The following is a 14144-nucleotide window of genomic DNA, read 5'->3' as shown; positions in this document are numbered from 1 at the left end:
TCCGATTGTCATACATTGTATGACAATCGGATTACAACTGAAAGAATATACTTACCCGGTCCCCGCAGCTCCTCCGGACACGTCTTACCTCTTCCTTCTTCTCCCGGCGAGTGCCGGGAGTGATTATATGAGCTACTGTACAATTACATTACAATATACACAATTTTTTTTTTTTTTTTAAAGATTTTTTTTTGTTTTATAAAAAAAATTTTTATTATTAAATTTATAAAATTTTGAACATATTTCGGTGAGTTATGTGGTATTTCGGTGAATTATAAGTAAATATTGAGTACTTCGGTGAATTATAGCCTACAACCTAAAATAAATTTCCATGCAAAAAATGTAACACTTTTTGCATGGAAGTACAGAAGTTTGGAAAGAATTAGAACACCCGGCATTCGCGTACGTGTCCCTCGGCGATTCCTGATGATGTCCGTGCGTGCGCCCGTCGATGGGGGTCGTAGCGGGAAATTCAAATATTTTGTATTGGATTCAATACAAAGTCCTGTATCCAATCCAATACAAAATATATTTATGTGGTTTTGTCTATAGGTATGTGACCTTCGACTCTGTTTTAAAATTTACCACACTAGGGAGGTGTTTTAGAAAAATATATTACTATACAGTATACCGAATTATTGCATTTTCAGTATTTTTGATTTATTTATGTATTCTTGTTTAAGCTGATTTTTTTTGTTTTTTATTTAATTTTAATAAAAGTATTTTTTTTTTTACATGAATGTGTGTTTCAAATTTTTTTTTATTCATGATATCTACTGGACTCTTGTTCAGACATATTTCTGTAATTTACAAGTCTACAATTTAAAAAAAAAAATTTCATGAAAAACAGTGTACCGCTTTTGGTACAGAAATCCAGACATCAGTGAAACGCCCAGGTGGTTAAAGCAACTTTGAACTTGTAAATATTGATGCTGCACATATTTTTGTTGATTTGTGGGGCACCATTAGGGCTTCATGCACTGCAAATTCAACATAAGGCCATCTACTTTTGCCTTGGTACCCTAATAGGGTCAAACAGAGTTCTGCAAGATGTGAAACTTGAAGCCTCCTTCCTTTGACTTGCATGCCAGGCAGCACGTCAAGGTGTAAATATAATTTATTGTGTGCATAGTCTGTATAGCCTTATACTGGTCAAGAAAAAAGTACCCAAGTCTGTAGGGGCAGTTTTATCATGTTGCTTTAATTGGTCAGGTCTAGTTTCAGCAAACCAAACACTGAGGTCAGCTGACTCTCTGAATATACTGAATGACCAGGTTTGTCTATCAATGGATTTTTTCTTCCCAGATAGCACATGTATATTCTAAGATGATAATGCCAGGATTCATCAGACTCAAATTGTATTAGAGTTGTTCAGGAAGGATGAGACATTTATATTTACAGTATGGCCACCACAGAGCCCAAACCCTAACCTCTTTGAGAATCTTTAGTATGTTCGTGCTCTCCCATCATCATACAACAATGCACCTCTGGATGGACATAAATGTTGTGATATTGCATATCAACCCCTTTTGAAATACTATATTGTCAAATCTATGCCCTCAGCAAAGATGGGGTCCAATAAAATTTTAAAGTGTGTAATTTTTATTTCTGGACTGGCAATGTATATTGCCACATTTTTTTAATGCAAAATCTATTTTGGAATGCCAGGTACAACCACAACTGTCCTGCAGTAAGATAAAGGTGCTGAACTAATATTATTAATAAACAGGATTTATAGAGCACCAACATAATATGCAGCGCTGTACAATAAATAGCGGTTGCAAATGACAGACATGTACAGACAGTGATACAGGACGAGGAGAGGACCCTGCCCAGCTGCAGAGCTTACAATCTAGTCTACATTTTTGTCCATGCTTCAGTCTATGAAATAAACGTGATTCTTCTGCTATGTGGTGACTGCCTGGAGACCAGAGGTAACCATCTACGCTGGGTTTAGTGAGAAAACCCACCTTCTCTTTTTTATGATTTATGATCCACTGTAATAAATCAGCAATATTCCAAGCCACCCAGTCAGGAAGCTCCCTGTGCATAAATATATATATATATATATATATATATATATATATATATATGTATATAAATACACAATATATATTACAATAAATATACACAATATCCTTATATCACAACAATCAAGCACTTTCAGCATATGATACTTCGGCTACATGTAAACCACACTGGTATCCAGTGTTACACGAGTGGTAATATTACACAATATTCTCTTTGTAAAATGACCTTGACAACATTTACAATATATAAGGCAGTTTTTACAGTCACCGATAAGGAAAAGTTTAGCATTAATGTTTGCATAATTTCTCCCAGAAACAACATTTTTCTAACATTTAAGAAACAGCGCAGCCTCTTCTACAACATATCAAAACATAACTAGAATTAGGAAGCTTTAATTTATGGATTAAGCTTGGCATATTAAGCATTCCTTGCAAAGGTTTGCAGAGAAGCCTTTTTTCAGCACACTGAAATCTCAGTGTGTCACCCAGGGAGGAAAAAAGTTACTATGGAAACAGTGACAATGCGTTCATTATCTTCTCCTGCTGTGACTGAATGCAATGACGTCAACAAAGTTTGAAATCAACTGCTGACTTGGTCTTGGCCTAAGACATTGTTTGTTAAGAAGACAGGATGGCTTTCTATAAAGCGTATTTTGTATATCCTATTCCAAACCTTTAGTGGGTTCTAAACCCATACTGAGGTAAAGGAAGTAACCATAGTGTTGAAGCCGATGAAATACAAGTAAATAGTGTTTAGAGACATGTTTTTTTTTAAATCAGGAAAAGCACATAACTGATGATGAGAATTTTACACATTAGTACTCATGTATTTATTGCAGGTTCACTGGGGTGTGTTTATTGCATGTGCTGGTGATGCACTACAACTGAAAATTGGCCCTGCAGCATTTTCTCTAATACAATGAAATCATATTGCTGGTAGGTTGTTATCATCAACAGGATTGCTAGTGTAACATGGCTCGACGTAAGTAAAGATATGTTATAAGGCAGTGAAACAGACAAGATATTGGAAAAAAAGAGCAAGGACGGAGATATGCTCAAAAATACAAAAAAAACAACCGATTTAAAGATATGAAAAATACAAGCACTCCAAAACATAAAATACAAGTAATGTATGGGACTATATAGATAAAAGTTATTCTCAATACGTACTGTTCAGTAGCCGGTAATCAATAAATGGGTATGAGCCACGGCGTTCAGACAATACCCCCGTAGGACCTCTTACTCGAGCATCTCCTGAAAAAAAAAGAAGAAGAAATTCAATTTATGTAGAAATATCAGGACTTCCACATATGAAAACATGAAATCACTAATTGAAATTGCTTTTGATGTTTTCTTTGCAGACCATTTCTTGCCAACCAATCTCTGTGGCGGAATGAACTAACTGGGTTTGTTTTTATGCCTCACTCCCTCACTTTGCACATGCAGACAGGTGATAGTGTATATGTAAAGGGCATCCACGACCCTCTTTTACTCATCTTATCTGCCTTTTCTTTTGGCTCCTTCCTCCTCTACATCCAACAATGTTATTAGCTATGTTGGAGATCCTGGGGATTGGTGACATCACTCTCCACATCACATGGCAGTGTGTTATGCCATCAGATTATATGGTTTCACGTCACATGGCATGAAGTTATACGGTTTAATTGTGTTGGATGGCAGTATAGGGCTAAGAAGATGAAAAGTGAAACAGGCTTTTTTTAAACAAGGTCATACATATATTCTTTACAGCTAGTTGAGTAATTTCTATAGATTTCTTTATAAACACAGACACAGCATGCTGTCTGGAACTATATCACTTTGTTACTTTACTGGACCAAAAAAAAAAAGGTTTTAATGATGTCATGTTTTATATCTATATATACATAGCTTTACATTGCATTGACTTTTGGCTTTAATGAACACTTTTTGGTCACCTTGATGAAAGTCAGGGAGGCTTCTGTTTACCATTTTTACACTATCTGATCGCCAAATATTTTGCAATCTACTATTGGGTATTTACTGAATTTTATAAATCTGGTGAAACAAAACCAGGCCCCTCAATATAAATGGGAGTATAAGAAAAAAAAAATATCAATAGTTGGTTTTACTTTACATTAGATACCCGGGAATAGGTATCTAATGAAAAGTAAATTAGCTAAAAAGAAATTCAAGGAAGGTATCATATTTTTTTAGGAAAAATCACAAACACACAAGATATAAGCATTGAGTAAGAGATATTCTGTTGTTTTGTGTAGTTGAGATACAGTTATTAATAATGATATTCCAATGTCTGATAATATTACATTTTATTAAAAACACTTCCTAAAAAGAGCAGAGGTGTTGTACTGCTAGCGGTTGTTAAGGGAAGATGAAGATGTATTATGGTGCCATGATTTGTCCCATTTTTACCAGGAAGAAAGGAAATAAAGCAAAGGTTCCACAAACACAGAGAAAAGGAAACGACAAAACTGTTTAGACAACAGACGGGAAAAGATGAACATTATTAATTGACTTCCCTTCAGTTGCCCTGCTAAAGGGCAAGCTCTTCTTATCTTTACTGCTCTTTCTAAATATACTTTATTTCTGCAGTACAGTGCTATACATATAGAAAAAACCATGTATCATTCAATTCAATCATACAGCATACACAATTATACATCATGCAAAAAAAAAAACATTAAAACACAGCTTATTTTTCTCTTTTGTTTTATATGCACATAGGTTCTTCTGTCTATAGTTTAGTACAATTGGTCCAAAACCAAGCCTCATGTGACTATATTTGCCAAAACTTCACTACACATTTCATTAAATCAGGCCTTGTGTGTCTGTGTATATTGTTTTACTGTATCTTTCTGACCTACAGCACAACATATTTAGAGCTGGAAAACCTCCATCAGTATTCATGTCAATCAAGTTTTTTTTTCTGTTTTAGACATTTTCAGCTATGGGAGACTGAGGAAGACTGGCTATACAAAAATTAAAATGTTACCAAATGTGACTGGATTAGAAACAAAGAGACACCATAATTGGGGTTTTCAAACGGATAATGTTTAAAGTTGTAATAAATTTAAATGTAATGCAATTTTAGATATTAAAACATATCCAAACCCATGAACAAATATATACCATGAAAGCATATTGCTGCTCACTAGACCTTTTGATGCAGGTGCTGCATTCATTTTTCCTCGTTGTTTTTACCTGGTAGTCCAGGCAGTAACACACTTCTTGCCTTAGGGTGGCTACACCACCTGCACTGTATTCGTGGAGGAAGAACATAGCCACCCTATGGACAGCAGCACCTGCAAAGAGGAAAGTGTTAGATGAACTTTACATCTGTCAAAAACACATTAAAGCCTAAATTCAGAAACCACTAATTAAGCCAATATGGCAACAGTTTTTTTTCCTTTCGTTTGTTTACTTTCCTTTCCTTTTTGAATGAATGTTTTACCTAAATGAATAAAAGTTGCTTATTGTTAGCACCCCTGTCAGTGGTAAATGGTTTGTCTCAAGTTTTTCTGCAAAGTTGCACATTTGCTGTTTTGAGTTTGGCTATTGCTTAACACTAAAGTTTATTCTGCTGATGTTTTACCTTCCCAGATTCAAACTCATCAGTATGCTAATGCAATTTTTAATAACATGTTCTCTTTTCTTTACATACCCTTTTTAAAGGTCTATCTGACTTATGAGCTGTTAGAGCTGGAGTTCAACTGAAAAACACACTCTACTCAGAAGAAAGAATAATTGCGCCCTCACATATCAATATAATAAAAATGACATTTGTTATAGGTTTGCTGCTTTCGACAACTTCTCTTTTCTATTTTTAGTTTTGCTTCATATAGCAGTTTTATGGTTAACACTAAAACTGGATGTTGATGGATAACAGCAAAATCGCTTTGCAGAATTTTTCTAAAAAACTTTTAAACTTTATTGTAATATGGCATGAAGAAAAGAGAAATGAGAGACCACAGTAAAATACAGTAAATAAATGTTACTTCACACCAACTGGAAGCAACATTTCCTGGAGAGATCTACCCCTTACCATCCTGTTATGGTGCAGGATTGGAAAGACTCCAGCAATATCTTATTTGATATTTCATAAGTATACAAAAGTGCTTTGAGAACACAATCAAGTGCAGAGGAAAAATTAAATAATTTACTACCTATAAATGAAGGTATGTAGAGGGCTTGATTTACTAAAGTAGAAATATCCCTCAATGACCCAAGGATCACAACTATGTAATAGAAAGCACTATGAGGAAGCACTGTCCTTGCTCCGTTGAAGGGCACATCCACTTAAACTTAGACCTGTAGCAACAAGCTAATAATAAATATGGAGAGTGTTACAGAGCCCTGATCTACCTTTTTAGAATGCTAATGGGAGGTGACAAATCTCTAGATTTGGGCCAATATATGGGTGAGAATTATTGGCGAATGTGCTAACTTTTAGATGCCAGACAACTTTTAAAATTCCCCAAACAATTACTTGAATGAATAGACACTTTAAAAAGATGTAAATACAAATTTGCATCGGTGTAAATGATACAAACAAAAAAAATGACTCTGTAAGACACTGATATTGTAAAAATATTGGCAGTGCACCATCCTCTTGGACTGTTTATTCCTGCAGTACAAGATTAGTTAGCCGTTAGCAGGCCACCCGCAGTAAGAGGCAAAGCATAGAAATAACAGGTTCTAAATTCTGCTTAACTGATTGCATAGTGCATTGTGATACTGATCAATAAGAAATAATGGAACACAAATCACCAGATATGTAACTTAGCCATATCAGTAAATTCTAAATATAGCTGACACACTAACACCATTGTAAATTCTATTTAGCTAATATGTAGGTAGTTATCTGTAACACCCCATACAAATGTAAACCTTTTACACTGTAGCATTTCACATGAAATGTGGGTGGTATTACTAACTGGTCTAGTTTCCAAATGTTCTCTTGTTTTGTTTAATACATGGAAACTCTTTAAAGCCACAAATACCTTCGTTTCATAACATTTCGAAATCTGTGTTTGTAGTCTGTCATTAATCATTCTAGATATGGTAAAAAGAATGTCCCTTTTCCTATTCATGCCACTTTTTTGCCTCTCTAAAGCAAAACAGACCCATAAAGTTAAAGGGTAGAATAAAAATGTCACCAGTACTTCTTAATATGTGGATAATGATGCCTTTATTCAATCGTTATGTCAATCATCCAGAAATAGTCAATAGCCATTCATCAAGAGATAGGCTAATTAGCAAGGCACAGAGATGGATCAATAATCTAATGAATTCAAAGCAAAGTGACATTTTTAAAGAGAACACCCAACTATATTTTTAAAGTTGTCTACCATGCTAGTTTACTCCTTTTTTCCATTTCCTGAATGGTCTGGAATTTGAAGCCAATTCAACACAGTTGAAATTAACTTTAGGTAAATAAAATTAAAAATGAAGTGTCCTTAACATTTTTATTAGCAGTTTAAAGATTCTGTTATCAGTCTGCGGTTGTCTTTTAAGAACCATGTGGTACATTCTGAGCCAAACTGAATGAAGAAGTCCTGGGGCCTTATTGCTCAGGTATGTACACAATTATGGATTGTTCTGCCTTAAATGAATAAAAAATCTTAAAGAACTCTTACATTTTACAAGCATGCCCTACATCATTCAGATTATAAAAAGCTATTGTCAATAAAGATAAAGAGTATAGATTCCTCATAGTTACAGTCATGTTTATTGATGTTGTATATTTATGTTGTCAATGACTTTTTCCTGCTAAACAGGTCATCCTGTACCTGTGAAAATAAATTAGATTTACTTACCCCAAAGAGTTGGCACCTCTTAATGTCTGCATACTATTTACATAGGAACACAGCCAAGGCTGTATTCATCATAGTGAGAATTGTAGGCCAGTACATCACAATGTACGCCTTGTGCTAACCATTTTCCCTACTTCATTTTCAATTAAGTATCTGCTTTAGACACACCAGCTAATTGTAGATGGAGAACTGCAGTGGGTGCAGAAGATATCAGTGTTTGAGGTGCATATCAAATGCAGATTAGTAAAACTCAATTGACTTTAACTTTGCTGTGCACATGGCACAGAGGCTGTGCTTTGTTTTTTTGATGCAGTATGTCCTATTGATGTGCATTTGAATTGCAGACAAAGCAAAGCATTGGTCAAATGTCCCATTTGCGAATCAATTTGATGCATTTGAAATGAAAACCTGTCAACATGAGCCTTAAATGATAGGCTACTTTAAGTAAGAAATGTAATTTGGAATGCACATTCAGTCTTTCAATTTAGAACACTTACAGATTTTTAACAGGAGGTAAAAAAAAAGCTTTAATGCAGAACTAAAGTTCCACTTTTAAAAGATTTGAATCAGGCAGGGCATTAATGCAGAAAAGGAATTTTCTGCAATTATCATTTTTTCGCCTGCCGGATTTCTCCAGCAAACTGTCAAAAACTGTGTTTGGTGGAACTTAACAAATTTCTGTGTGTGGGAGTAACACAATCCCAGTACAGCCAATGAAGTTGATCAAAGATTGCATCCAGGAAGAAAAGAAGGAAGATAGCGGTGCTCTGCAACAGAATGGGGACAGGTGAGTATAGCAGAGTTTAGTTCCACTTTATTGGAAAGTAGTAGTAGAACTGTAGTCACTTTCTAACAGCTTAGAAACATGTCCTGTGTGTTTACATCGGAGTTGTGGTGTTGTAAATTTAGAATATTTATTTTTCTACAATGCATATAGCTACAGAGGTGAGTGAGAGATTGATTTGATTGCTTGTAAAGATCTGTGTTCAAAGTCTGAGCACATTTTTTTAACTTTGCTTTACTGTAAATACACCAACAAAGATGGTTCCTACATATTTACAGTATAAGGAAGTATGGCTGCATGTTTGCGTGTATCCACGTTTACAGACTGTTTTCCTGGCTCCTGGTTAACAACAGTAATATTTGCATGTCATTGGATTCCCTTTTGAGAGAATAAACTTAAAACAAAGAAAGGAGCCACACGTACAAAGGAAATGACCGTATTACAGGACAGTGAAAATAGGATTTCAGAAGCGTCAAGTGTAGGGTTTGTCTGAATTAACGCATGAACCTGGCCTTTAAGATAGACTATAAAGGATATCCTGTAATGTGTTAGTTTTCTGTTTTTTTTCACTTTGGCATTATAGCTGCAGAATAGAACAAAACATACTAGGATTTTCACAACAAAAAAAGTAAGACCAGTGTCACCCCTGTTATTGTCCTGTGCAAGAGTTATAATTTGTATCCCCAGTATTTATTCTAAGATTAAATAAATGTGTAATAGAAGTATCAACCAAAGAATGTGCCATTCAAATATTCTAAATTAGGTCTTACTAGACCATTAAGGCTTCATATTTATTAGGGCCTCTACCAATGGGATTTTGTTCACATCAAACAGATTTTGCACTATTACACAAGTCACTAGCAATGCAAAAACTACTTTAAGTGGATCAAATGCAGGTCCGGAGGAGGTCAAATGTTGGTAAAATGAAACAATGAATTCTGAATGATCTCAGCACAGTCATAAACTGATGCCATCTAAATAAAGCCAAATCCCATAAACACAGGCCAATAATGTGTTTATTTGTTTAACTGTTATTAAAATCTGTCAGCTATGAGGCAATAACAGGATCCTATTATGAAATACTTTGTTGTGCCAAGTCTTCTTGTGGTGTTTGCTCACTCTAATTAACCTTAAACACGTGTGTTTTTATATCTACCCTGTCCCCCAGAATTATCTATATATGCTAAGTATATGTTAATATTATTTTCAGCCCCCAATGCAGTACAGTTCCAAACAGCACCTCACAGCCCCACTGCATTCAACTGCATGGCATAGTGTTTGCCAACATGAGGTTGATGGCATAGTAATATAATAGTAGGGGCAGCTAGAATTGGCTAATACCTTTGGTTTGTCTGAAAAGAGCCTTATGTGTGGAACAATTCCAGTCCAACTAGATAGATTTTTTGTTTGGTATTATTTATATGACTATAACTTTATATCTAGAAAAAGAACATACAGTATATTCGGGGACAACTTTGAAAAGACATGGCATCCTTGGCCTCCTTTAGCAGACATTCAGCAATCTCTGAAGGACAGTGCCAGAACTTTTACCATGTGATGTTCCTTTTTTGAAGATAAAAATATCTGTGTAGTAAGTGCTTTATCAAACATTGTGGCATTTGATTTACACATGCAGGGTAGTCAGCTTTCTTTAAACACAGTGTTTTTTAAAGTTTTTTTCGCTTCGTCATGGTCATGTCTCCTTCAGTTATATCATTCTCAGTAACAGTTACAAATGGCTTCAGCAATATGATATGTAATATGTTTCATCTGGCTATTTTAGCATCTACCTGGCAGTTGTAATAAATTTGTATATAAAAAGCACTATATACTCCTAAATAAACTGCTAATGTAGCCATACTCAATTACTTTTTCCTAAGAGCACGCTAATGAAGAGAACCAAAAAACCTCAAGCAGGTATAGCATTTTCAAACCTTCCTAGAAGACAGCGACAACAATAAATATATAACTTAGTGAAATGAAGACCAATACCGTAAAAATAATGGTAGTATTCACCAAAATGCTTTCTGCGCACTCATAGATAATAATTTTTGGATGTCAAAGATATTATTTATTAGAAAGCCTGGAAGGAATTCTCATAACAAATGACCTGCTAATTAACACTCAATTTCTAATATTTCAATGCTGATGCATATATATTTATTTCCTTTGGCTTAAACTCAAATAGGTTTACATAACTGTACAATAGTTCCCAAAATTAAAAAAAAAAAAAAAAGCTTTTTGGTTTTTATATTGTTTTCTGGCAATGAAACTGTGTAGCTGTAGTAGGAATAAAGGTGTTATACAGTATATGTAGAGGTGATAAATGGAATACACAATTATCTAATAATAAAACACGAAATACATACCTAGACTATTTTTTCATGAAGGCTTTATTTACTAAATATATTTAAATATAAATTTGAATGCATGAACATATAAAATTGATAAACTCATGCTCTTAGTAGTCAATTGATCCTGTACCTTTAGTTCTAATTATTTGTTAAGAAATCCTGATAGGTTATCAGGTATTATTGTGCGTCCAAATAAAAAATAAACATTTTATATGTACTGTAACCCCTATTAGGACAAATACACATCCACACATTCACACGCATATGCAACCAATCACCTTCTAGCTGCCATATATCTGGTGTGAATTCTAATTGGCTGACAAGACATTTTGTTAATACAACACTTTTCACACATCAGTTAGACCTGATAAATCCAGGATAATAGCTTGGTTACACCAAAAATATGCTATAAATAAAAAATAAAAAAACAGTACTCACAGCTTTGTCTATCCAAACCTTTCTTCATTATCTATCTGCACTTTAATTTGTAATTTCAGACCACTTCTCTAACTTTCCTCACAATTCCCACGCAGAAATTTTAAATTCTTTATTTAAATATTGCTCAAATGTGTCTGATCCTCCCTGAAGGTTTATTGCGTCAATGCAGTAGATAGGATAACCCTGAGATTACACATACATTTGTTCAGATTGCTCCTTCTGCTTGACGAGCTTTACAACCTTGAACATTTAACAAGTCTGCTTGTTCAGAGGCATTTCATAATCTGTTTTTATATTTTGGCAATGTATTTGATACAGCATGTGTAGTTCATAAAGAGAGTACATGTAGTAAGAAAGACTATACAATATATTTTCTTTTCCGCTTTATAAACACCAGACACATCTACTATTTCCTCCCTTGTTCAGTGCTAAAGTTAAGTGCTACATATTTTATGTTTGCAAGGAATGTATGTAATGTGAGTAATGCTGCACAATTGTGAATGTATCAGCTGGATCTATATATCCTATGTCTTACAGATCTGGACTGTCTGTAACCCCAACGCAGGTGCTAGAAGTTAACACAGCCAGAAAAATGTTTCTTTGGATATTTTGTGTTTACTAATACAGTGAATTCAGTAATTGTTAGCAAACGGTTATCAATTATAGACAAAGCAAAAAAATAGACAAAGCTCCAACACCTCTAGGTAGTCTCAGAGCTTGTCAATAGGTTCCTCTCTCTCCTATTGGACGACACTATCATAGTCTGTCTCACTGGCCAATAGAAATGTTTAAGATCAGTATGAGAAAGTGCTGCACACTATAAGATTTGGCTGACACAAATGCATGACATCTGGCCATACCTGCAGTTTTTTTGATTCTATATCTGCAGCAGGTTTTTTCTAACACTTTAAAGCTAAAGCTACGTACACACGTCAGATTTTTATCGCCCGATAATCGGCATCGGCCAATTATCGGGCGAAAATCTGCCGTGTGTACAGTCGGTGTCGTCTATCGTCCGGACGACTGACCTGCCGGATCCACGGACGATGGACGACAGCGGATCCTAATGAAAGGGAAGGGGAGAGCGTGCAGCAGGGTGCCGCTCCGTCGCTCTCCCCCTCCCCTCTCCATAGAGCATGAACGGTGCTGTATGTACAGCACCGTTCATGCATCGTGCACTCCCTTGTCGTTGGAAAGGATCGTGAAAGATCCTTTCCAACGACAAAAATTGGAAGTGTGTACGCAGCTTAAGTTCACTTTAAATTGATCATCCCATTATGGGGGAGCTTAACCTACATTCCTGTATATCATTTGTCTGGGAGGGTGGATTTCCTGCAAGAGATCCCAGCTTTGATTCCATGGGACAGTTAGTGATATGACAAAGGACATTGTAAAGTGCTGCTTAATGTCTCCCCTCCTAATGTGTGATACTTTCCCCACCTCCTAGATCATAAGCTCTTCGGGGCAAGGTCCTCTCTTCCTCATGTGTCACTGTCTGTATATGTCTGTCATTTGCATCCCCTACTTAATGTACAGCACCGCGTAATATGTTGGTGCTATATAAATCCTGTTTATTATTATTAATAATAATAATAATAATAATAATAATATGAAATATTAATACATGTTTGTGCTTTACAAATACTAATAATAATAATAATAGGGTTTAATTGTTGCTGCAGCCTTAGCAATTTAAACAAATATGAATTACAAGAGGAAGGTTCCTAACAACCAGTAGAGACCATAGCAGGTAAGGTAAACTCATTTGTACAAATCTTGCCACTGTTGGATATTCTGTAATAGGAGAAGCTGCAAGCAACTACCCTTAACTAAGAACTTAAGGGTGGACTGATCTTTTAAAGAACAGTCCCCTGCTATATTATATGTTTAGTATTGGGAAAAAGGCAACGAGGGCCCTCAATCCCAACAACTTTGAAGTCCTAGCTATTTGTTTTGTGTTCTACGTTGCTTTGTCTATCTTTGCATTATAAATGGAGGTGAAGTAGAATTCAAATAAAGTATTTTCCCTTCTTCCCAGAAGAATTTTTATAATTGTCAAAGATTTTGCAGCTGAAACAATCATTAAAATGATATATATATTAATGAGGAAAATGACAATCTTTATATGATGAGCACATCTGCTGTATTGTTTTAATAACTGACCTTCCAATACTTTTGCATTTAAAAAGAACTCAGCACAACAGCATAGAAATGGTGCAGGTTTACTTGCTCCAGTATTTCAAAACATGGCGCAAGCACCCAATCCTAAAAAGTTTAGAAATCTGGATCTGGTAAACCAAGCACTAGTGATGGGAAGGTTAGGCAGTGGATACACTTTTCTGAAGAACAAAGGTACTGTGTTCTATTTAGTTCTTTCATTCAGAATTTGGGAAAGGGGATGGGGGGGGGGTCATTATTTATTTACCGTTAGGGTAGGAGAAGTGACTGTATTTACAGAAGGCCGCAACTAATTTTGCAAATTTGCCCTACCCTTTTAAATAAATATGACAGAAATTTCAGAAGCAAGTTTGTTCTAAGAAGTAATTAAAACTGGGCAGACTGGTAAAACTATTGAATACATCCCTTTAAAGCATGACCCTATGGCCCTTTATTAACACCTCTTTAAGAAGTTGAAGCTTGAAATAATATTTTTTTTAAATACATTGAGACAGGTGAAACTAATAAAACATTGGGGATTGCAAGGCATTAACAGAGATTGGTTTGTACT

General features: G+C 35.2%; 1 protein-coding gene across 2 annotated transcripts in view; it reads right to left on the bottom strand.

Annotated features, from left to right (window-relative positions):
- Positions 1–14144, bottom strand: part of PDE7B (phosphodiesterase 7B) — a 177844-nt gene that overhangs the window by 32779 nt on the left and 130921 nt on the right. For both annotated transcript variants that reach the window (XM_072408933.1, XM_072408932.1), the window contains one exon: positions 3201–3284. In XM_072408933.1, the coding sequence (XP_072265034.1) occupies positions 3201–3284 (84 nt within the window). The remainder of the gene's footprint in view (positions 1–3200; positions 3285–14144) is intronic.

This window comes from Pyxicephalus adspersus, chromosome 4 (genome assembly GCF_032062135.1).
Source record: "Pyxicephalus adspersus chromosome 4, UCB_Pads_2.0, whole genome shotgun sequence".
Taxonomy (NCBI): Eukaryota; Metazoa; Chordata; class Amphibia; order Anura; family Pyxicephalidae; genus Pyxicephalus; species Pyxicephalus adspersus.
This window is presented reverse-complemented; position numbering and strand designations above follow the sequence as displayed.